This window comes from Netta rufina (genome assembly GCF_964035555.1).
Source record: "Netta rufina genome assembly, chromosome: 2".
NCBI classification, from domain to species: Eukaryota; Metazoa; Chordata; class Aves; order Anseriformes; family Anatidae; genus Netta; species Netta rufina.
This window is the reverse complement of record NC_140124.1, coordinates 57,913,035-57,938,619: the sequence shown is the minus strand read 5'-3', so window position 1 is coordinate 57,938,619 and position 25,585 is coordinate 57,913,035. Positions and strand designations below refer to the sequence as shown.

At 39.5% G+C, this 25,585-nt stretch overlaps 1 protein-coding gene across 1 annotated transcript in view; it reads left to right on the top strand.

Moving 5' to 3' along the window:
• Positions 1-25,585, top strand: part of HECW1 (HECT, C2 and WW domain containing E3 ubiquitin protein ligase 1) — a gene marked incomplete at both ends in the record, with an annotated part of 187,478 nt that overhangs the window by 126,765 nt on the left and 35,128 nt on the right. The window contains 11 exons of the mRNA XM_084281623.1: positions 208-335; positions 2,996-3,117; positions 6,058-6,243; positions 6,869-7,003; positions 13,244-13,349; positions 13,553-13,649; positions 15,424-15,507; positions 16,539-16,648; positions 18,904-19,024; positions 20,437-20,550; positions 23,459-23,611. Of these exons, the coding sequence (XP_084137749.1) occupies positions 208-335; positions 2,996-3,117; positions 6,058-6,243; positions 6,869-7,003; positions 13,244-13,349; positions 13,553-13,649; positions 15,424-15,507; positions 16,539-16,648; positions 18,904-19,024; positions 20,437-20,550; positions 23,459-23,611 (1,356 nt within the window). The remainder of the gene's footprint in view (positions 1-207; positions 336-2,995; positions 3,118-6,057; positions 6,244-6,868; positions 7,004-13,243; positions 13,350-13,552; positions 13,650-15,423; positions 15,508-16,538; positions 16,649-18,903; positions 19,025-20,436; positions 20,551-23,458; positions 23,612-25,585) is intronic.

Sequence of the window (25,585 nt, the reverse complement as noted above, 5' to 3'; positions counted from 1 at the left end):
AAGTGCAATATCTGCAGAGTAGTGGTTGGCCCAAGTGTGACTAGCTACAACATTTGAAGAAGAGTCCAGCATGCTTCTTACTCTGTTGTATGCTGAAGGTACAAGCATTGGAATATTTTAAAATTAGTGCTAATTTTTAAGATAGAAATCACTGGAAAGCTGTTCTGTTAACTAAAGCATGTTGTTCCTCTCTCTGAATGTACGTAGATACCAAAATATCCAGCGAACTATTGCAACGGAGCGGACTGAAGATGATGGTGCAGTAAACAGGGTGGAGAGAGTTCCCACTGGAGGAGGAAGTGACTCTGAGGCAGAGCCTTCCCAGCCAAGCTCAGGTATGTGAAAAAAAGGTATTGAGGACGTTTTCAGTGCCACTCAGTGTTGGCATTCAGATTTGGAGAGCACTGGGGGCTGGAACTTCTTTATACCAGGGTGCAAAAGCTAATTAAAAGAAAAGAGGTTTAGACCTGAAGCTACAGGTACAAAAACAGATACAGAGCTTCATTTTTTTAACAACTAGTAAGACAGACAAAGCATTTTTACTTTATTGCAATAAAAAATATTTATTATTATTTGAAATTAAAATGGAGAAGGTATCTGGTTTTTGTTCAGCTTTGTAGTTGCAAGAAAACACACTTCTATTTTTGCTGCAGCGTGACTTTGATCTTGGGGCCTTACAATTTATTATTTCTGGGCATGGCTTCTGCACTACCACATTTGTGTGGTCACACCTGCAGTGGCCCTGGCATGGAGTATGGAATATTTTGGGTTTTTTTTAAGACTGCAGCTTTGTGATAGCTATGAGCTGATCTAAGTGTGGGTTGCCACTGAAGGAGGCACAGCTGTCTTTTTGCTCATCACCAACTCATGTGACAGCACCCCATACCAGAACAGGCAACTGATCTGTCTGAAAACTGATCTTATTTCTTGTAGTTAATGCTCTTTACAGCCAAATTGGTTCTTCCATCTGGCTCATTAGATGACTAGACCAGAACTGGTGCCAATATGAAGGAGAAGAGGAAAACGCATACCAAGGGAAGGTTGGGCTGGGCAGGGAGTTATTCTATACTTCTTGGTGATAGTCATATTTCCTTAAAGCAGTTGTGAAACCATCAATGAAGGATATATATACACTTTTGGGTAAGAATTATTAGCAATCGGACTAATACCCACTATGCAACCTGTAGACCCACAAAAATAGCTATCTCCTTTGTTTTAGAACTTGTGTTACCAAAATGAATGGCCAGTTCTCTGCCTTTGCATCATTCTCAGCCCCACCTAGGTTTGTGTTCTGTGTTGACTACAAGAAGTAAATGTCTTCATGCCATCCTTCTGTAAATAGCATTGGCAAACATACAGAATCAGCACAATGTCTGCTTGAATTTTCTTAATGTTCCATGTTGAAGTAGAACACAGAAGAATAGTGAACCTGCATTTTTTAAACAAGTTTGGTAAAATATTCAATTTTATCTATTTGTTATCACAATCCTTTAGGTGTTTTTAGGTTGAAAATGAGTTCTGACTAAGAATGTTTAATGCTTGATATTAAAAAATTCTTTGCAGTCCTTTTTATTACAATTTGTATAAGCCTTTTACCTACAACGGATCTTAAAGAAGAATGCAGTACTCTCTATTAGTAGATGAGATAGAAATGAGCTTCACATTGTATTATTGCTATTTAAATTATAAGTAATACAGTCATGAAGTGTAATATTTATAATCATTTACTGACATCACCTACACAATAAAATAGTAATTGAATAGGAATTGCTACCTAAGTATTTAGGTCTGTTTATTAATGTAACATTCACTTTTTTGTTTTAACCCCAAAGGACTATCGAGCATAATGTATATCATCTTAAGTAATCAGGAAATGGTCTTTGCTGTAGATATTTTATTGCTGTTAGGAGAAAAAATCCATACTCTATAAAATGCCAAGAATTAAAAGATCAAGGAGTGATGCAAACCTCACTAGAACAAGAGAAAGCTGCAGTATGATATCTTTGCTATTTGCCTTTTAATTTAAATGAGAAGCATCAGAAGGAATACAATTTAGGCACATTAATCCAGATTCTAAACCACTATAAATCAATTTAACTACAGCACCGGATGTAATCTACAGTCTTAAGTGGATAGCATAATAAAATGTGTCTAGGGCAAAAAATTGTGATAGTTGATAATAAGAAAACAAGAATCTGTATTTATTCTGTTGATGACCTCTGCATCAAATTTCCTTGGACTGTACATAAAGGTTTGCTTGTATTTGAAAATACCAGAACTGCACACTGAAGCCATAATTCCATGATAGGAAGCATTTTTCTGGTGTCTGTAGAGATCAAAGAACCCCTACCTCTGCAGAATTCACATTCTCAAATGCTCAGTTCTGCTCCTGTGCTTCATGAATCAATACAGATTAAAAATAATCCCTTTGTGACTGCTTTTTTTTTTTTTTTTCCTTTGCCATATGAGTAAACAAAACCATGGACTTGCCAAAAATGGTGCAATTACAAGTAAAGGGTAATGTTTTGCAGCACTAACATGGAAATGGGTGGGGCAGGGGACTTCCTTGTCTCAACCTTGCTACCAGATGCTTTCTGCTGGTGATCCCCCTCAGTCTGGATTGGGAAATCTGCTCTCTCCAAAATCAACAGTGCAAGGAAACAGTCAGGACTTGGTAACAGTAGTGTCACCTGGTAAAAACTGTTGTGGTCACATTGATGTTCAGAGACAGCAGTTGATATGACCCAGAGGTTTTTAACAAACACTGTAGAAGAGCATCCAGCTCCTGCCCTGCTGCTGTAAACACTGCAGCACTAACCATAAGAATGATTACAGTTTTGCCAGCAGACTTATCTTGGTAAAACAGAGAGGGTAGGTTTATTGGGCAGGATGCTGCTGTTCAGTAAAGGTTAGATACTAGACTATGCTTGCGACTATATTAATACAATTTTTGGTTCTTTTGTTGTTTGTTTGTTTGTTTGTTTGTTTTGTCCAGAGATTAGGAGGGAAGGTTCACTTTCTCCTGTGAATTCTCAAAAAATCACCTTACTCCTGCAGTCTCCAGCTGTGAAGTTTATCACCAATCCCGAGTTCTTCACTGTGCTGCATGCAAACTATGTGAGTAATTACAATTTGCTCTCTTGCACTACTGCTTTCTGAGTCCAGACTCTGTGCCCCAGGCCTTCAGGTAGAATGCACACTGAATTTGAATTGTGTGGCTTGGGGCTCACTTGTCCTCTCTGAGTACCAGACCAGGTTGGGGATAACACAGGCAGACTGATCCAAGAAAAATCTTTCTGGAATTCTGCCTCATACACAGAGTTCCTTGAGAAGCACAGAGAAGCTCATTAATGTTACCCTTCCAGATTAAGCAGGAATCCTTGGTTTCAGGTTGGTTGATTCTGTTGTCTGTTGCTGCAGGGAGTGAGTTTGTTACCTTTGGAGCCATGTTCCTGAGAAATCTTACTCAGATTCCACCAAATCTCAGGGGAACAGAGAGGGAAAAATTATTTACTCCTGCAGTTTGCACTCCCAAGAAGCAGGTGGGCATAATGCAGTGAAAGAAATACTGACTTGAGTCAGTGTATCTGTTTTTGGGGAAAAAAAAAAAAAAAAAAAAAAAGATTGAAACTGAATTTTTAAATATTCAAATCAGTTCTTTTTTTTTCTTTTCTTTTCTTTCATTTTTTATTTTTTTTTTAATTACTTCAATAAGTCTGTATGTTTTGTTGCAAACCTGATGTGGAATGGAAAAAGTTTAATGGTAGGTCAACCAGGAGGAAGCAGATAGGGAGATCTCACGGGGATGTGTAGTTATCAGGTTCCAGTCCTAGTTTGCCTATCTTGAATATAGGTTCAACTAGACACCCACGCAACTTCAAAATATTTAGAAAATCTGGTTTTGGGTAGGGATGGCCTTTCTTTTTGAAAGTAAAATTTTTAAAAAAGCACTTTAAGAGTTGTCTCTGCACAGGTCCTTAGCTAATGACAAATGTCCTGTTCTGGATGTTGTACTTGTTGTGCTGAAGCCAGCTGTCCATTTCCAAGTTTCTGGCAAAGTTTATTGCCCCTGAGATTATTGCATCCTGCAGAGGAAGGGATATATTAACTCATCTAAAATTGCCTGAACTATGCTATGGAGTGCACATAATTTCTTCCATTGACAGGATGATATATGATGATTTATAGCTGGAAGCTGTATCATTTTCCTTTGGCATAGCTGTTTGCAAAAGGAACAAATGATTCTATAGTGGTACAAGGAATAGCTCACAAGAGATTAGGTCCCAACTTCATTTCTCACTGAAATAAAAAAGTAAAGAGAGGCCTTCAGTTTGAGCTTATAAAATCGTCTCTAATATGGGAGCCATAACAATCTGTTGAAACATCCATCAAATAGTCATACAGATTCCACTTGCACAGAAATAATGGCCCACGTAACTTTTGGTTTAACATGGTTGTTATATTTTAACCACACACTCCTATTAAAATTTCAAGCTATTAATTATACCAATGAAGTTGGGATTGGAAAATATTATCCAGCAGTTAGAATTAAAAGGAAAAGGCTTTCATTTTGCAGGTATTTTAATTCTGTGGAGGGATAAAATTCCATTACATTTTTCGTTTCCCTAGTGCAAAAACTCCGTTATTGATCAAACATCAGATCAAAATATAACTTCTGTCATGGAGTAGGCTGTGAACTCAGCAACTTGCAATCATGAAGCTTTCCTGGGTAATAACCAGGTCATATCTTCAGGGCAGAGATCATATCTCTGTGATTTCACAACATACACCAGTGCTTTTACCATAATTAGGGACACTGACCTGCAAGAAGTATATTCCCTTCTCAACACTACCACAATGACAAATCCTTACATGATAAAAATAATACTTGTAAATGTTTTATTGCATTGTAGTGGTTAAAATGCATTAAAAGTACACAGAAATTGAGAATTGAAAGCTGTTGGGTCAGATTCTCTGGGCAGATCACAGATACACACACTGGGGCTCACTTCACTGGAGGGACATATCCTCCAATGACCCTTTATTGCTCAAGAAGACCAGGACAGCAGAAAGTACTTTGTGTAGTATAACAAAAGCTTCAGCGAGTAATTCAGATGTTTGCGCTGACCAATAGGACCAGCACACTCATTTTCTCTCTAGTGAAATGCTCAGAAGGCATGCAGATTTCTATAGTTTCCTACCATGCCTTGAGCTTTCTCCCTTAAGTAAAATATCCAGGAGCAGCCTGAGAAAAAGTGTTGACATTGCACGTGTATTTTGTGGTACTGTATTGTTGAATATCCTGTGGCAACAAATACAGTTCACTTTGGCTCCTATTCTGCGGCCAGATCAACACTAATGAACTCCAATCTGCATCAGTGGATGCTCCCCTAAGAGGTGTGTTTAATGTCCATGGTGAGATACAACTACCTGCCTCAGGGGTAATGTTCATCTGACTCAGAAAAACATCTCCATCTGACATGCTTTTTAGTCAGTGCAGAAACAAATACTCAGTTCCAGGAAGCGTTTCATTATCTTCCAAAAATAGACAATTGAATGTGTCTGTTTCTGTCCTGTGGCTATAAAGTGACCATAAATAAGTTAACAAGCTCAGATGTAGACATCTGTAATGCAATCCTCTTCAGTCGATGAGTTCTATCACAGACATCTTGATTTGAATTATACCATAAATATATGTTCACAGCTGCCTTTGCATCTTCCTGGGATCATCCAGTCACACAAACAGGCTTTCTGTTGGACTGTGAAAACACTGAAATAGGCACAACTGTGTGCATCTAGAGTGGGTGGTGTTTTAGCTGACTGGTTTGGGAGTGCTTTAGGAGGCAGCCTATGCACAGGCTAGCTGTGTGTAGTGTGTGGGCTGTTTCTTACTTTTAGATGTTTGTGTAAAGCAGACATTCAAATCAATGCGATGAGATGAAAATTGTTCTTGACTTGAACAGTATATGTTTCAGTTCTTTGGGCATATGTCCCATGAAATAACTGTTGTTTTGATACCAGAATTGCTTTTCCTCACTTTTGTTTTCCATCTCATAGAGTGCCTATCGAGTCTTTACTAACAGTACCTGCTTGAAGCATATGATTCTGAAGATCCGTAGAGATGCTCGTAATTTCGAGCGCTATCAGCACAACAGGGACCTGGTAAATTTTATAAACATGTTTGCTGACACCCGACTAGAACTTCCTCGTGGCTGGGAGATAAAAACTGACCAGCAGGGCAAGGTAAGTGTGTCAACAAAACTAATCACTTGCTTAACACAGCACATCAGCCTACAAAATCACTGGAGGTCCTTTCTTTCTCGACTCAAAACTGGTGAAGATTTGGTTTAAACAATACTTGCAGCAAGCAGAGTTATTTTAAAAGCAGAAAAAATTTTCAGGAACAAATACTTCAGAGCATAGTGGTGACCCTCTAGCCTTCTGTGGAATATCACTCCATAGCCAAGGCAACACTGGACTAACAAAAAGGTTTCGTCTACAGCTTAGATATGTCATGACTGCAAAATTTGGCTTAGTGTCTGCCTCCATTAAGCATTGCTGGGTGACTTCTGAAACTACCCAGAAGGTTAAAGAAGTGTTCCCTGGTAATTTTGTTCTCTTCTGCCTCGTTTACCTCATGGACATTACATGTGTTTTTGAGCTATGTAGCTTTAGGCATTTCCCAAGAGCTGTTCTAGCTTAGGCTAAGAAAGTCTTGTCATTTGCAGATACCATCCATGGATATCCTTAGCAGGAGATTTCTGAAACACGGTTGTCAGTGATTTTCACTTTATGATCCCATAATACTGCCAGTGTTGGCTTTCTCCTTACAAAAATAACCCCTGTACATTGTTCCTGTGTGTTTCAGTCTTTCTTCGTTGACCACAACAGCCGTGCTACCACCTTCATAGATCCCAGGATCCCACTGCAGAATGGTCGTCTCCCTAATCACCTGACTCACAGGCAACATCTTCAGCGACTTCGTAGCTATAGTGCTGGAGAGGTAACAGTGCTAGTATCAATACAGCTCCTTTTGACAGCAGTCTTCTGTAGAATTAAAAACACTTCCTACTTAAAATGTGTTTGAACAGATGTTGTGGTGGATTTTTATCTTCCAAAGGAAGTGAGGGATATTTTATTTCTGAAGGGTTTGTGTAAGTGCTTGCTGTTAATGAAGTTTATATTTTGACCATTTTCAGAATAAAATGATAAACAAGTAAAACTAAATAAGCAAAATGAAATGACATCAAAACAGATTTTAAGAGAAGAATCCATGTTTGACATGCTAGTTGTGCTTTAGTAAAGGCAAACATCAAAGATGATTTTTGTCACTGAGGAGCATGTGCAGGATGGTAGAAGCATAAATCCTGTTTTGGAATTGTAGTGTTAAGGAGGAAAGTACTGGCAATCAGATTCTTCATACAGTTGAAGCTTTGTAAAGATCAGAGCTGAATGGGAGTAGTTATGAATTGTGGCCAAAGAATCCTCCTCTTCCAGAAAATCATCAGGAGAAATGCTTGTGAAATTAACATTGAAATTTGTTGCAGCCAGACCAGTCTGAACACCTCCCACTGCCAAAGGGGCTTGGTATCAGGAGCTGGTTAGGGTGTGAGGTCGGTACTTCAGGACCAAGGGCAGGCCATGCATAAGTTGTTTTGATGATTTTTTTTCTATTTGCGGTAAATACAGTAAAATATTTTCTGAAGATAGAAGTGTTATCAATGTCTCTTTCAGTTATATCTTCCCCCCAGCTTAGCAACTTCTGTCCATCAGCAGCCTGCAGTTTAGTGCTTTTATTGTGACTGATTCAAGTGATATGAACGTGAAAGTCACCCGCATGATGATTCATACTTGGGCCCATGTTTGCCTGGGGCTTGCTTACAAATTCACCCAGTCAAGGACAGAAACGCTGCTGAGCAACTCAGCCAACCTAGCACAAGAAATACACTTGGTTCTGCAAGTGCTGGCAAAGCTGGCAAAAATAATTTGCAGTAAACCCAAAATGTCATGTACAGAGAAAGGAGTGAAAAGACTTAAATATGTCTGAGCAATGACTTTCTCTGGGGGAACTGTAAACTGTTCATCAAGACCACTGGTTTGGCATGATCAATCAATGACACAGGGCCTTCTGTCTATGCAGCCATCAGTGTTGGCACCCTCCTCTCCCTGTCTTGGTTGCCCAGGTTCCATGGCACTTATGCATCTTTGTCACAGCCAGTAGCTTCCCCTTTGGGACTATCAGCTCTTCCACTGGAAGCACTCCCGTTGGTTTCCAAGGACTTTGGATCAGTGCCTGAAAGACCACCATTTACAAGGAAAAGATTCAACCCTTTGCAACTTGGCCAATTAATCAAGAAATGCATGTTCCATTCCATTTCTTCCAAGTATATTTAGATGTCTGTATATAAATATAAATCGTGTCTGCTGGGACACAAATGGGGCTTTGTCCTGACTATGTGTCAGCTGTCTGTGCTCCAGTTGGTTTCTTTGTTGAGCAGGTGGTATGGCCTGTGGAATCTGTCACCAGGGTGGTATGAAGGACCAACAGAGATGACCACCAGTCTTGACCATTATGCACAGATGCCAAGTGAGCATGCCGAAGAGCAGAGTGGTGCAGCTTCAGTTTTCTTGTGGGTGGCAGAGAGGGCACAGAAAGGAGCTAGGATAACAAGAGGCAAAACTTTCCTCCCTGTCTTTGCACACACAACACTGACATCCTGCCCAAGTGCCAAAACGGGTCATCAGAGTGTTTGTGTGGACCTCCCAGGGACTTTGTGACACTGAATGATCAGCTGAGGAAATAGCAGATAAAAATCATTGGCATATGTTAGCCCAAAGTGGAAAAAAGAAATACCCCAGGTTCACACAATCAGCAATGGCTTTGAACTGAATCATCATGAAGAAATGATTACAGTTCTAAGAAATTATGGTCTCAGTGCTCAGCAGCAGACAAAAAGAAAATGCATTGTATCGAATTCTTAGAAAGTGAATAGAAATAAAGGATTATTTTATTCAGCAGACAACAGGCATTGCAAAAACTAAGTGTTGGAAGTAAAATCAAACCAATTCAACTGAAATTAGGCAAGATTATTTAAACGCAGTGAGAAGAGCTAACCATAGGTACTAATGATTTACATGGTTATTGTGTCCCCATTTCTTCATAATTTCAGGCCAAAACATAGTCCTTTTCTGGAGGATATATTCCATGCAAAAGCCAGTTTTGTCTACCATCAAGCTCTTGATCTCCTTGTCTAAGTATAGTGCAATAGGTAGGTTGCTGTGATCAGATAACAAATGGTGATCACCTGCTCTGCCTTCCATGACATCCATGAATCCTATAAATTCTTGTGGCTAACCTTGCCTAGTCAGTATAGTGGCTAGAATACCTTGCATCACTACTAAAGAATTCAGTTGTAGTATTTCATATATAGTTTTAAGACTGCTTCATGAAATTAAAATATGCAAATAAGTTTCCTCAAATATGTCAGTTTTCTTTGCTTTATGGCATTTAAAATTTATTCTCAGTAAAGAACAGAGATAACAGTCGCACAGCTTTGCTGAAGAAGGTTAGCTATTGTTTTCCAAGTCCTCTTATTTAAAGTTTATCCAACTATTAACAGGTCAAGCAGAGATTCAAACTGTCTTTTTAACTTAATCTGTATGTGGTGGGTGGGCTGTAGTTGTGTTTTGTTTTGTTTTAATTAGAAAAAATATGTGTATAATAATACCCCATTTCCCTCTTCCAAGAAAGCACGTGTTTCATAAATTATTCCATAGTGTTTATGCTTTTCTCTATGTTGAAGTATTCTCCTAAATTAATTACCTTTGTAAACGCTCTTAATGTCCATCCGTGTAGATTCTTGATATTAAATGGCATAATATGTTATGGACAAAAATGCTACTTTTTCAAGGGAATCAATATTTTAGAAAGGAAAGGTTGTTGATGCTACTTTTGGTTACCTGATTTTTGAAAGAAAACCTCCAATTCACTCTCAGGGGGTTTCCTTCTCCAATGGAAGTCCCTATGTACGATGAAAGGGTAGAAATTTTAAAAAAGAAAGAAGCAGGCATCCATAACTGAGCATCGAGAGTTTCTGATTAGTAGGAAAGACAAGATGTACGAGGATGTGGCAGTATATAAATCTCTTTGCTGACCCAAACCACAGAAAGCAAGTGGAAGGACTGAAATATGCAGGAGCCTCTCAAATCCAGCAGTGATATAAAATCCAGGAAACAGTATTTTATCATTGGAAGGCTCCTGTGATAGTTTTGGACTCTCCTCTGGTTGCAACATCCCAGAATCAATTGCTAAGCTGTTAAACTGTGTCTATAAATCTGTCAGATCACCCTGCACTAGGTGAACCAGGTCACTAAGTCATTAGAGGGGTCACTCTTTTTTTTTTTTTTTTTTTTTTTTTTTAATACGAGAATACGGTGGTAATCTAAATTAAATGATTCAATTAGAAAGTCAGAACAGACAAGGCATTTGTAATTAAACACTGAATTGAAGCAATCAATTGTACTGTATTAGATAAAAGATTAGAAAGAGGAGTATTAGCAAAATGGAAGGTAAATAGATGTCTGGGAATTTTCCTGCTGTTTTGCCAGAGGAAAATTGTTTAGAGGTGTAAATGTGCAAAGACCAGGATCCAAATATAGCATTAGCAACATCTAATGATGGTGATGAAGAGAAGCACAGCACCACACAGTGTGTGCCATTTACTCTGTTCAGGTGCGTACAGAACCAGGTTCTTACAATCCGGTCGGCTTTAACTGTTAAACCGGAGTAAGAAAGGGAAGCGGGGAGTGAAGGTTTTCTTTCATGAGCTCTAGCCACATTTCCTTTCAAAATTACTGCTTCAGGAGAATGTCTTCAGACACACAAATTACCAGCACTGGTAGGCTGGCGAAGAAAGGAAAGGAAAGGAAAGGAAAGGAAAGGAAAGGAAAGGAAAGGAAAGGAAAGGAAAGGAAAGGAAAGGAAAGGAAAGGAAAGGAAAGGAAAGGAAAGGAAAGGAAAGGAAAGGAAAGGAAAGGAAAGGAAAGGAAAGGAAAGGAAAGGAAAGGAAAGGAAAGGAAAGGAAAGGAAAGGAAAGGAAAGGAAAGGAAAGGAAAGGAAAGGAAAGGAAAGGAAAGGAAAGGAAAGGAAAGGAAAGGAAAGGAAAGGAAAGGAAAGGAAAAAGAGAATACTAGTTTACATGACCAAGGGGTAGCAACAGGGGTGCAGGATTTCTATTTGTCACACATGAGTCAGAGACCACCCTTAAAAACAGGCTCACCCATGGTCAGCCTTCACACACAAGCTGATTCTACATTCAGGCCTGGGGAGAGGCCTCCTCGCCTGACCTCCGAAGCTCCATGAAAGGGGAGAAGCTGAGCACAGTGTGATACCTTAGGATGTGCAGTCACCCTGCATATCCTTGCTAGCACATCTTTGCTAGCACATCCTTGCTAACAGCTGACCACAGGGCAGGCCAGAGCGTGGCCCTCACTACGCTGCCAAAGACAGCCCAGGAACAGCTGTGCCCAGAAAGGCTCCATGCCTACTGCAGCAATGGTTGATAGGGCACCCCTTGTTCCTACACCTCCTCTTCTTCCATAGCAAAGAGTGAATGCTGTGAAGAGCACATGGTTCCTGTCAGTGTAGATGCCTGGGCCACAAGGCGAAAGCTGCCTGAGCTAAATTTGCACTGTCAGCTGGCCCATGGGGGTGTGAGGAGACAAAAGGAGAAGGTGAGAAGCTTTGGCCCAGAACAGAGGGTCTTGTGTCTTAAAATGGCTTTAGGACAAGACTTAGAGTGCAAGCCAGTGAGAGCAGAGAGTGTACACCTCAAAGCTGTTCCTTAACAGGTTTGGAGAGGAGACACTAGTTTCACAGCCAAGGATTTCATTACATTTACGCAGCTTTTGACAAAAATGTACACGCTGATTAAATTGCATCAATCCCAGTGGCATTCACTGCTGTTGCAGTTAGTACATTGTGTATGACCTGCCTGAAAGTTCAGTCATAAATTGTCTGTTTTTAAAGGTGAGAAGGATTGGACCAAGATTAGCACATCGGTCCATTAAGTACTGCAGGCTTGACTGTTCTCCCTGGTGCTGGGATAACTCTCTGTAGTCAGCAGATGTGTAACAATATAAAATGGGTACAAGCAAAATCATAACTGAATAGTAGAGCAAAATGTTCACCATGCACTTTCATAAGTTTTGTGTTTTCAATTAGAGTAAATTTAATTTGAATCATTAAGATTTTTCATTGTTTAACCTGCGTATTGATGCGTATCAAGTGCATTCACTGGCATCTTGTTACACATAAACTTCTTATGCTTTATGTGTTCCAAAGGCAACTTGCCAGTCACATTTAGCTTCTCAATTTTCATTTGTATCCAGTTGGAAGACTTGGCATTTGGCCATAGCACTGAAAATGGATTGGCACTATTTGCTTGGATGCAGAGCTAAGCATTTAAAATATTGGAGTTGGGGCAATTTCTTCATGAACTGGTTGCCAAGTACTACAGTTTGTGCTGTGAGGAGGAAGCCACCATCTGCCCAGTAGAATGGAATTCGTGCACATCTTGTCCTCATACAGGGTGTGTTTGCACCGATTTTGTAGTGGTGCTTCTCTGTTGGCTTCCCTGAGGTGATATTCTGGAGGAACACATGTGTGAGGCGTGGGTTCCCTTCAGTTTGCCCAAGCCCACATGCAGTTACCCAGAAAATAATGATTTACCAAAGGCATTGTCAGACCTCATTGTTTGTCTTGTATCCTTATATCTAGGTGTTTTCCCACCTTCTATTGTAACTGCCTTCTTGACATGAAACCCTCCTCTAGATAGTGTATTTAGGACAGTGTCATTCTTCAAATTAAGTGCCTTAATTAAGTAACAGTGATAAATTTCCTCTTTACTTTTATCTACTTTTCAGATAATGTTCTTTATTCAGTATATAAGATTCAACATTCATGTCTGGTCACGCAAGTTAGGCAGCCATCCTTTAGGATGATGTGGCCCTTCTTTGACCTGTGCTCTACCTAGGTATGAGGAACACATCGTTACCTGACTTTTTTAAGCTGGTTAAAGTGTAAAGCTATAATTTTCATGCAGACTTTCTGTCCTTTAGTCAGTCAGCATCATGGGCCATTCTAAAAAAAAAAAAAAAACACCAAGATCAGAATCATTCTTACTGACTGATGTGCTGCCGACTGCCAGTTTGCCCATTCTTTCCCTTTTTTCCACTGTTGTAGGCCTCTGAAGTCTCTCGGAACAGAGGAGTTACTCTGTTGGCCAGACCAGGCAATAGTCTTGTAACAGCTATTCGAAACCAGCATCATCATGAAACATTACCTCTGGGTAAGCCAAGTTTCCCTTTTCTTTTCAAAGCAGTGCTCACAAAGATGTTTTTTAGATCTACTCATCAACCACATGCACTGCTTCATGTTGTCCTGTGCCTCAATTAGCAGTGCAGTCAGTGTGCCCCTACATAGTCACAGTGACGTCCAGAAGGCCCCCACAGTGCTAAATAAAGCCTCTGTATCACTTTTTTGCTTTTCCAGCTTACAATGACAAGATTGTTGCATTTCTACGCCAACCCAACATTTTTGAGATGCTGCAGGAGCGTCAGCCCAGCTTGGCCAGAAACCATGCACTCAGGTACTGCTTTGTTCCAGACTGCTGACACCAAGTTCCAGAAATGATTTCTTGTAGTGAACAAAGCAAATTCTGGTAACTGTAGTAAAAAAGATGAACTTAAGTCCTATGCAGAACTGTCAGTAAATGTTACTGAATAGCAAAAACTGTCTTCACCTACAGTTAATCACCTTGCTTTTCAGAAGATAAGGTTAAAATAATGTTTTGATGGAAGTGAGCAGCAAAACCCCAGTAACTTCAGCAGAACCAGGATTTTACCTTGTGTTTGGATCTACACACATGCCATGGACATAGTCACCCTGGATTTTATGAAGAAATAGGAATGTTGTGAAGTAGATTATACTCCTGTCTTTATTCTCATGACTTAATGGTAGTCCTTTCCAAAAAAAAAAAAAAAAAAAAAAAAGACCATAACCAAAGTGAAATTAATTGTTTTAGTCTCAGCAGTGCTAGCATGCACCAGCTAAGAGTTTGGCCCAAGGGTTTAGTTTGCCCTGTGCAGTAAAAAATGCAACTGGGGGCTGGTAAAGAAGGGAAGGAGGAGCAACAGAAAAGCCTTCAAGATCCTGCAGTGCAGTTTCTGCAGATAGCCCTCCTGACTTGTTATTTACACGTGAGGGCCAGACAAAATGTTCTTTGGGTGTAAGGATTAGACTTGCTTCCTGGAGGAATTAGTACATGCAAATAAAAAGAAGAGAAAATGAGAACTGCTGCCTGTATTCACGATGTACGTTTCTGTAACTGAGAAATTTTTATCTTCACCATCAAATTGTTCCAGACTGCTTTTCTCCTCAGCTGTAATTTGAATTCTCATTTCTCGGAGAACAGATGATGCTTTTATCTCCTTTTGAGCAGAGAACAAAATTGACTAGCGATAGGGACTAGACAGCTTAGCCAGTGCGTAATGAGATTTGTAACAGGATATCGAGCCCTTTGCCTCCAGGTCATTGCTTTGATTATAGCTTAGGTTAGGATTAATCCCAAGTTACCATCTAATGCTCATATAGCAGACCTTAAGTAAACTACTAGGAGACGTATGTCCATATTTACAGGGCTTGAATCTGCAAAACTTCACAGCCCCAGCCAGCAAGGTTCTAAAGTACATCCTTGATGTGAGGTAGAACCCTTGGACTTGATAATACAATAAATATTCTTGGATTCTGCGGTGCTTTAGAAACACACTTGCACACCAGGGTATATCTTTGTATTTTCCATGGTCCTAATCTGTTGATAGGATCCTATCTTATGCTTCCTGTTCTTGTTAGCATTCACTTGAAGCAGCAAAATGTATGATTCTATACATGCACCATGTAACTTCTGTTATCAATCACTATCAAGTATACGTTAGAGTGCTATTTGCTAGCTAGAACTGGCAAGTAAAAGTAAAGCGAGTGGTATTATGTGAAATTCTGTTAATGAAAGGTGATATGTTAGTTGTAGCCTTCAACACAAAGTCTGTCAGTGACAGTAGCTATACTGCTATACATGAGCTTGGAAAACTAAGAATTATTCTGTTTTGTAACATATGGTATAATTTCTCTTGCTTTAGGATCAGGCAACTGAATGATATATTTAGATTATTTTTTACAACTTTGTTAGTGAGTTTAGAGAATGAACCAGCCAGTTAAGATGTCTGCTATTTTTGTAAAGAGAGAAATGGGAACTGGCAAAATACCAAGGAATAATTATTTTATATGTATCTCATGCCTTGATTATGGCATGTTTTCTTCCTTTTCTTTTTTCCTTTCTACACTTGTCAATAATATTTATTTTTCAGGGAGAAGATCCATTACATTCGGACAGAGGGTACACATGGGCTTGAAAAATTGTCCTGTGATGCAGATTTAGTAATTCTGCTGAGGTAATCAATTTGTTCAAAAACATAATATTGTTACTTACGGTACCAGAGAAGTTGGCTGTCTCTTTCTTAGCATAATTGGAAAGATTTATTAAATCTTCTAGGCCATTTATAATTAAAATAGATTCATGGCTGGTGATCATCACCAAATAATTCAGCCAACATATGTCAGTCAGTTCTTACTTCCTGGAAGGCAGCCTCCATCAGTGAAATAAACTCCATTCCCAGCCAACTCAAACTGTTACCATCAAGTAGCAGATAAAATGTTAAAATGTTTCCTTATAATGGAAAAAAAAATCTTATTTCCTTTATTCAAAAGGAAAAATAAAATATTTTCTTTTACAATACAAGTAAATAATATAACTGCTCATGAAGTTGCTAGTTTTACCACAGTGGTGCAGCCCAGATGTGCAGGGCTATGTCCCACTCATGAAACCTTGAGATACAGTGAATGTTGTTTGGATAATGTCGATAAGGCTTTGCTTTTATTGGGACTTGGGAGCTTAGTCTTTAAGCCCTAACTGCTTTTGTTTAGCACGGTTAAGAACTTCTTTGTATTTTCCTGGGCTTACATAGAAAATGTTGCATTACCCAGCAGGTGTGGGTATGCTGCACAGCACTACCTAATGCGGGAAGTTATTCCCATCAGCTTCACCTGAACAGTCACAGAGCTGAGGTGTACATGACCAAATATATGACCAAAGAAAAACAACCTGTAAGACAGATGTGCATGTGTTTGTTTCTCAGTTCTAAATTGTAGAAGTTGCCCACGTTTACCACATAGTCTCAGATCATGACGTTCTGTCACTAAATTGAAGCACCATCTTAGCATGAAATGTCTAATAAAATTTTCTGTGTTCTTCTTTGTTGCTGGTGACCATGCTTTGTTTGGGAAACCTATGGTTTTACAAATCCAGCAATTCAGAGATGTACCCAGACTTACAACTGCAGTAGACTTGCAATATACTGCATGTTTACATTCCTTCATGTGATGAATGTGAACCAAACTTCTTTATATCACTTTTTACATGCAGCCTTTTTGAAGAAGATATTATGTCCTACATACCACTGCAGGCTGCTTTCCATCCGGGTTACAGTTTCTCTCCTCGCTGCTCACCCTGCTCATCACCCCAAAATTCTCCAGGTAAGGGGATGTGGAGAATAATACAAAATCTTGCGGTTGTGGTATTTCTCCTGATAATTAGGAAGGAACAGATTGAGAGCCAGCATAACCTACAAATTCCAGTGCCCATTCCAAATCCGACCCAAGCTGCTTCTTTTCTGGATCAGTTGTCATTGCTGTGTCTGTTGAAATGTTAACAGTATCTAGAAGAGAGAGATCAAAAATTGCCCATATGGAGGAACGTATTTTACTGCTTTTCATATGGTTGGAAAGGATTAGGATAGGAAAAGAATAGTGCAGTCCAAGTATAGCTCTCACATGGAAGCACATTTATGTTATGTGACAGGAGCAAAGAGCAACTTCCAAATCAAAGGTTTATTGCAATATCTCCAGTACTCCTATCAAGTTAACTCACCTCCACTTTGTGCTCCAAATACTTCACCTCTTCCCAAGACCCATCTATTTTAAGACCTGAGGGGATCATCTTGATCATCTAGTCCGACCTCCCGTATTGAGACCATTAACTTAGGTTCAAAAGGAAACATTTTTTCCAGAACGACATGCTGTCTGAGAAGGTTATTTCCAGCTGTGGTATGTCTCTGTAGTTATTGTTTATGCTATAGAAATTCAAGGAGCTAATGTCTCCCTTTTGCCAAGATATGCAACCCCCACCATAGTCTTGCTGCATGGCTGTGTCCAGTGGTCATTTTGAGAGAAATAGACAGAAATGTGATCTGAAGAAATCAATTTTTGGCTGAGATTTTAAATCATTCATTTAAATTACCTGGTTTCAAACAAAATTAATGGACAAGAGATGTCCAAATCTGAAAGGTGGCTATGTAAAAATCGTTTTGTTTTTTTTTTTTTAACGTGAAGAAGCTAAATGCTCAGCCTTTGTCTACAGAAGAACTGTTTTGTCAGACTGTCCAGTTGTCATTAATGAGTTTGAACAGCATTGTAAACACAGTTCCTCTCCTCTACATCAGGACAGATCATAAACAAGTCTCCTGCAAGACAAAATATAAGTATTTGGCCAGAGCATGTCTTACAGAACTGCACTGGTCTTTATGTGTTCTTGTAAAAAGACAAGAAGGGCAAATAATTTCTGGCAACATGCTGTCTGCTTGCTTATTTCTGCCACTGGTTCCATAGCCCATGAAAAAAAAAACAAAACAAAACAAAAAAAAAACAAAAAAAAAAAAAAAAAAAAAAAAAAAAAAAAAAAAAAAAAAAAAAAACATTTTCTTATGTCATGGGGCACAAAAAATCTAACAAAAGAAAAAAAGTGTCCTGAGGGATTCTCTTCACACAGCATGTAAATAAATACCCCTTTCTGCTTTACCAGCAGAGACTATTACTAACATCTTTCCCTCCTGGCAATCATGATACTTTGTGCTCCCACTAAATGTGGGGTGGATGGGGTTTTTTTGCCTTCCTATGGAGGATTTTCTGCCAGATTTCTCATAAAAGAGCTTGTTTATATTGTCTTCTCTAATGAGAAAGGGAAATGGGATTTCATGGATCCATTCTTTGACCCTTTATGGCATGGCACTGCTTCATATAAAAGGACTAATCAGCCACTTTGAAAATGCAGATTTCAAAAAAAACAGGTCCCAAATTGCTGCAAATCTGCTGTATATGTGAATCATAATAGGAAAATGTAGCATTTCTTGCTGACATAAATCCTTCTCTGTGCCACAAAGGGTTTTTGTGTTGATGGCTGGAAGTGTTTAATATACAGTCAGATTAACTCTGGGAAACCCGATTCCCAGCTTGGCCAGGGTGCTAGGCTCTAGATAGAAGCACTGCTTTGAGCTCCAGAGGTTTAATCCTGCTAAGTAAGGAGATCTCCTATACTATGCAGAGGAGAGAGATCTCTTAAAAGTGCAAAAGGGAAAGAAAACCTAAATACCAACAACCATGAGTGGGAGTTACGCATGTCAATCTTTCTCATGCCTTTCTGATGCTTGAATTTCCATTCAGACCAATGTCAGTTAAAGGCTCAGGCAACACAAAGGCACACACAAGGACAGTTTAACAGTTCTGTTAGTGAAGAAGATATAGACACTGAAAGTCATCAGAATCACTGAATTGTGGGATCTTAAAACTCCATTTAAACCAGGTAGACCAAAATTAATACTGAGTACACAAAACCCCTAAATATGCCTGTAAAAAGTTCCTAAAGGGTTAGTGAGTTTTGTCTGGAAACATCAGCTGCATGATTTGGAAGAATGTAAAGCCCTTATACCTCAGAATGCTGCTTGTTTTCCCACCAGGACTGCAGCGAGCAAGTGCAAGAGCACCCTCTCCATACAGGAGGGACTTTGAAGCCAAGCTACGCAATTTCTATCGAAAACTTGAAGCCAAAGGATATGGGCAAGGTCCAGGTAAAATTAAGTGAGTATTATGACAAGTCAGTCAAATAGTCTAATGTGTTGTAGCATTGTCTTTCATCATTATCCATGAATGAAGACACTGATAGGAAGTGGGAAACACACCAGAGACTGTATTTCATGTGTGAATCATCAGGATCAGATAAGAATGAATCCTTCAAAAGAATGTATCCTTCAAAAGACCTTCAAGAAGTTTTAGTGGAAGTTTTATTTCTTACAGATTCATACTCTCTTACCTACCTATTTAACAGGAATGTGGGTATTACTACCTATAATTTACTAGTAGGAAAATCATCCATTCAGGCAAATGTCCACGGTAATTAACCAGACATTATTATCATCTATCTCATTGTAATAATATAGTAACTCCAAATCCTTTGTACCTACATATTAATATAACTTGGGACCAGAGTATGACCTTATAGAAGTTATCCTATCCCGTGCAGTTTTAACTTTCAGTAGTTCATTACGCTGTTAGCCCTGCTGGATTTGAACTAGCAAGATTTCTGCCTGTCTTCACCTATTTTGGGGATCTCTGTTACTTGGTTGTGGACTTGGCTTCCCAGACAGCTTAGTAGTCGGCTTGCAACTCTGCACCTTCTTGTGCTTGATTGAGTCATCCTACTTGGCTAAAGGACTATAAGTTTCTTAGGTATTTCCTGGGCATCTGGTTGAATTTATGCATCACTTTGGCTTCTTACCAAATCACATCTGTTATGGGGAAAAAAAACCTGAAACCAAGCAATTTATTCCAGGCAAACATCATCATCAAAATATTCTTGCAGAGGTTGGGAGTCCTTGCTATTGGTTATGCCTTTCAGTGTCCTGCTAAGTGGGTTCAAGACATTTGTGAAGAACATTTCAGTATGTCTGTCTTAAAGCGTCCATGACACATGAACAAGAAAGATTTCTTAACACAGATGGTGTTTAAATGCACTATTCATTAAGCTGTTTTAGAGGCTGGCAGGGGAGTGAGAGGTGTGTTGTACAAGGAGAGGCTGATACTCCTTTTGTTTACCCTGCTGCAGAAGCAGTAATTCCATGCACATTCACTGGATTAAATCCGGGAAGTGTTTGAGGCCAATCTCAGAATGCTGTGACCTCATATACACAGGAAACTGACAGCCCAAATTTGAGTGTAGAGGTGTCAGAGAGAGCAGAGGGTGTTAGTAGTAGAGCAACACTTCGAACCTAATCACAGCTTTGTGAAGAAATTCACCTTTGAGGCATACAGGAAAACTTAATGAAGCAACTCACTGAAAACCCATGCTGGTCAAGTAGCTGTGCACCAGCGGACACAACTTTATTTGACTTCCTCAAGACTGAGTCTCTCTTTACCAGCTCTTGTTTACCTTCAGGCTTACAGACTCACACCAGACTGAATCATCAGATCTCTATTTCTGCCTCCCTTTGCAGGTTAATTATACGGCGTGACCACTTGCTGGAAGGCACCTTCAACCAGGTAATGGCATATTCACGCAAGGAGCTCCAGCGGAACAAACTCTACGTCACGTTTGTTGGCGAGGAAGGGTAGGGAACCACTAAATGCTCTCAGTTTTGAAGTAGCTGTTATGTTGCAAAATACTTACAGAGTTGACTAAGGCTGAGCCTCTTGTTACATATTGTTTTTACTTTAGTTCTCGTTTTACCTCTGAGCAAATGGTCTATCTTAATTAGCTCAAACGTTTGTTAAAAAATCAAAATAGCAAAAATGCTTCACTTTCCTGCAGCATCTTCCATCTAGATGCCTCAAAGTGACAATTTAAGTGGTGAAATCTGATGTCACTTTGTCACCATGAATATTTTGACTAGATGGAAGGCAAAACTGAACTAAAAGCCCATGGTTACACACTGAAGCACTCTCATGACTATAATTAGAGACCAGGCCTTTACCCATTTTGTTACTCTTCCTCTTCAAAATGAATCTGGTTTTGGTTCAAAAAAATTTTGCTTTGCATGCCATCTAATGATCATTTGTTTCCCATATGTGGACCTCTTGTTTCTGGCTGAAGTGAGAAGCATGAATGCTGTTAAAAGATTAGTCATAACTGTTTAATTCACCCAGCTGCAAGCTGAAAGCAATAGAAATCTCTTGAGAAGTCGTGTTCTCAGGAGACTTTATGCCAGCCCTTCAAATTCCAGAACATTGTATGTATGATAAGCAAGCCACTGACTTTTTGCTTCTAAGTCTAAACAAAACCTTTCAAAGCCATCTCATCTCACCCCAAGAGCTACATTGTAACCAAGGCTTAATCCATATCCTTTTATAATGGAAAAAAAACGTTGTGTGTGTTTCCAGTGTTTCATATAACAGAGGCTTGAAATCGTATTTGCTAATAGTTTTGTATATAAGGTTTCATTTGAAAAACAAACAAACAAACAAACAAAAAAGACAAAAATAGGAATAGGACTTCAGTTTCAAAGTTACTAAAACAGTAAGGCTCTGGGGCATCTTTCAGCATGTCCAGCAGCTGCTGACACCGTAAGCTCTGAGGTGGCACGTCAAATGAAGAATTCTGAAGAGCTGAGTTTGTATGGAGACATGTTAGGGCCAGTGGAAAATAAAAGTCACCAATCTCTCTTTGAGTTACTCAGAGACCTCAGTATCAGGGGTTTTCTTAATTCTTACTTTTTATTCTCCATGGATTTCAATATTATCTAATAGAGGTAGTCTTTTGCAGCTGTTTCTGCCGCTGGCTTGCAAGTAAATCACAAACATGCGGCATACCTCAGTTTGCATTTTTGGAATAGTATTCTAGTATGCTAACACTGTCCAAAGTTATAATGTTTTCCCCACATCTCTAATAAGTTTTACTGTGTGTGGCACAATATCCTCAGGAGAAATCATAAAGCAATTTGATTTGCAAATTCATTCATTCTTCACTGATTCATTTACATCTGAAGATACGCTCCCCCAGGGTTTCTGCAGTTTAATGCTAGTATAGGTTCTCCTGGAGGGACTCCAAGATAGCAACTCCCCACTGAATAGTTGATGCTGTATGGCCACATCATGCTGTATGGGCAGAGCTTCCCATGTGTTTCAAAGTTAAAATGACATTGAAAATCAACTATGAAGGCTTTATGATGAGTTAATGTGTTGCCCAGAAATGCAATATCTGGTCCCTCCTTGGAGGTTTTTGATTATAGGCAGGTGTTGTTTGCACTTCTTTTCTCCAGCCATCAGCACTCTTAGACCAGTGTTTTAATGTCTATTGAACCAAATATATAACATGGGCTTATTACCATCTCCTTTTGCTGTTGTTGCTTTAGGCTCACCTACATGATCCTAGGGCCAAAGCTGCTGAAAGAGAACCATACTGAATCTCCAGATATAAAGCATAGAAGATGGGTCTGCTGGTCCTTTATCATCTTTCTAGTTGCACAAATCAATCATTCAAACTCTTATGATTATGCTTCCGTAACTTAGAATGTATTAGAAAGCATACTGGCCCAGCTGCAATTTTCCACTTAGCTGGCCTTTGTTAAGTTGAAGGAATAGTGCCCACCTCACAAACTGTTTTGGCACACGTGATATGTGGCTACAAATCTTTTCTTCGTATTGCTGCATGTGGATTTATTTTAGATTGAAAAGCCTACCTACCTACCATTATTAAAGGACAACCTGTTTTTAATAAATCCATCACAGCTGGGATTAATGCATTCGTGAAGCTTTTTGTTTGTTTGTTTTTCAAGTTGAGATAATTGGAAACAGATTGATTTAAAATTTGAATTGGAAAAAAAAAATGGGGGAAATGCTGGTTTTCTACAGTGCAAAATCATGCAACAGCAAAGCACAACTTGGTACACCACATGTATTAGAAACTCTTAGGAAATTAGGAGAGCTTGAATGAAACAACTGAGGGATCCCCACTTCATCTTAAATGAGTTCATCTGAGACTAGGTGTTCCTCGATATTGCCCTTATAGTCAGTTTTACACTATATGAAAGCATCCTTGGGGGTAGATTATATCTTTGGTTACATCTCAAGTGTAGAGGAGTAAGAACAATTTCTGCTTCTGTCTGGGCTGTCTGATCTGTGAACCCAGGTGTTCATAGGCAGTTCAAACCCACTCGTTAAAAAGTGGTAGAAGAGTCTTTGCCATCTGCTAGCCTGCCAGCTAAGGCAAGGCTGAGCTCTGTACCTCCAATTTACTAAACCCTTGAAACAACAGACAAAAAAGTGGAGGAAACTACTTAAGGGATGTGTCTGAGTCGTGATTCTTCTCTGATCAACCAGTATGCTGGTGAAGTTTCAGCATCATGAGTTGTTTAGGGCTCATAATCAAGTTTTGGGAGAAGATATATACCATGATTATATACCATGATACACTTGATTGCACAGGGGTAGGTGGTAGCAGCCAATGTACACAAGAAAAACAAGAAAATCACTCAAATGAGAACGAGACTCATTTTATCTTCTTTACTTTCTCCTTTTCAGGCTGGACTACAGTGGCCCCTCACGAGAATTCTTCTTCCTTCTGTCTCAGGAGCTCTTCAATCCCTATTATGGGCTGTTTGAGTATTCAGCCAATGACACTTACACTGTACAGATCAGCCCCATGTCTGCCTTTGTTGAAAATCACCTAGAATGGTAAGGATATTGTATGCAGAATTCAATAATCCTTTTAGAGCCATGCAGAAATGGAAACACAAAACACGAAAGCTGTCAGTTTAGACTAGGCTACATACCAGTACCATTGCTGCTGTCGGGAACTGGGAAGTAGATTGGGAGAAGGAAGAAAGGAGTAAGTGTAAATACAACAGCAAGGTCTGAAAAAGGAATTGTGATGAGGTACTGTTAGATGTCCTAATCATATTACTTTCAACTCGATGTTTTCATGCTTCTGTGTGAAGGTGAAAAGGATGGGGGAGGAAAATCTCTGCTTAATCCAGTCCTCCTTTCCTGGGCCCCTTTCTAAGGGATGTGTAGTCTTTCGGTACATCACACAGCTTTGTGCTTGGAAGGTGCTCTCCAGGAGCTACCCTGGTGCTCTGTACCTACTACAGGCCTTAAACAAGGCCCAGTGAAAGCGATACACCTTTTTTTCCCCACACTGTCACTGCTCGTGTACAGCAAGGCCAGCAGAGCAAACAGGTTCCTCCCTTTGCCATGTATGTGTGCAAACAGACAAATTGGTTCTATATCAAAAATTCTGAATGCGTATTGTGATCTCTTCATTTTTCTATCAGCCTCCAGATCTCTCTGTCTCTGGGAGTTGTTTTCCCTTTGATATTTTCAGATGTGGTTCAGTGAAGCATGGGCTGCCAGCCCTGGGCGTTGCTCGATCCCTTGTGGTCTTTCATTGTGTCAAAGAAGTACTGACACATGGGTTTGTTCCTATGATGTTTTCCTTTGTCTAACAAATCTCACTGGCTCCTCTCAGAGATGCTTTTTTTTTTTTAATGGAAGGCAGTTCGGGCCCCTTTTAAATTGCAAATAATGCACATCCCACTGTTCTTGTAGACTGTTCCCACTTTGCTTCAGCTTACAGTGGGCAGGAGATCAAGAATAACCAAACGATTGTAGCATCACTTCTACTAAAGCTACAGTGGAAGACAAGATTTGTTGTGAACTAGCCGTGGTGTCTGAATTCTTTTAATATTATCATTTCCAGCAGTGGAGCATTTTGCTAACAGTGGTCCTTGCATTAGACTGTTTCTCTGCTGTCATTAGCAGGAAGAGAGTGCCATAGTTCTTACAGCTTGTCTGTCTCCCACTGCAATCCTACTGATTAAACAGTATAAAGTGACTTCCCAGTTTTCTAGAAGAAATATAGTCTGTTCTTCGTTCAGTTTAACAGGCAGGATGGATAAACTTTTTATTTCAGAGTCTGTATTTGTGGGGATGTGTTCTAATTCCAGAGCATAGGAATGCAGGTGCAAACCAAGCATCATTCTGCTCACACTGAGAGCAAGCTAGACTCAGGCCTGTTTCCCCAGAAGTGGTGTTACCGTGTTATCCCAGCAGTATCTGAGATGGGTCCTGCCTCTTATCTGCTGTAGTCTCCTTGTGAAAAGAGTTCAGCTGCACTTCTCTTAACAGAAGTGATCAATTACACTACAAAGAGCATATAGTTTGTTCTGTACCCCCATTTTGTTCTGCCCATTGAGAGATTTCATCATGGAAGAGGCAGATTTTGAAGGTAATCTGGGCATATTAAAAAGTGAAAAGACACCTAGTATGATTTTCTATAGCAGTTAGCACTTAACTCAGAAATCAGTAGAAGTTAGTTAAGATCACATCCCAATTTCATGTGTCTATACAGGCTATGTGTACACTGAATGTTATTTGGGCTTTGAATATTTTTGGTTTGTTATTTTTAAGGAAAGAGAGTGAAGTCTCTTGGCCTGTAAAGTGTAATAAAAGCTATGACCAGAAAGGTTTGTACATAAAGTAGAGTAAATAGGGTAAGACTGAAGAATCCAAGGAAAGGTAAGCAATGCAGCAAGTGCTCAGTAATACTGCTTGATCCTGTTACGGAAACAACTGGCCAAGACCAGCAGTTTGTAATTAGCCCAATAGGTTTCATTATTGGCTTGTAGATGTGTAGACATTCCAAGTTTT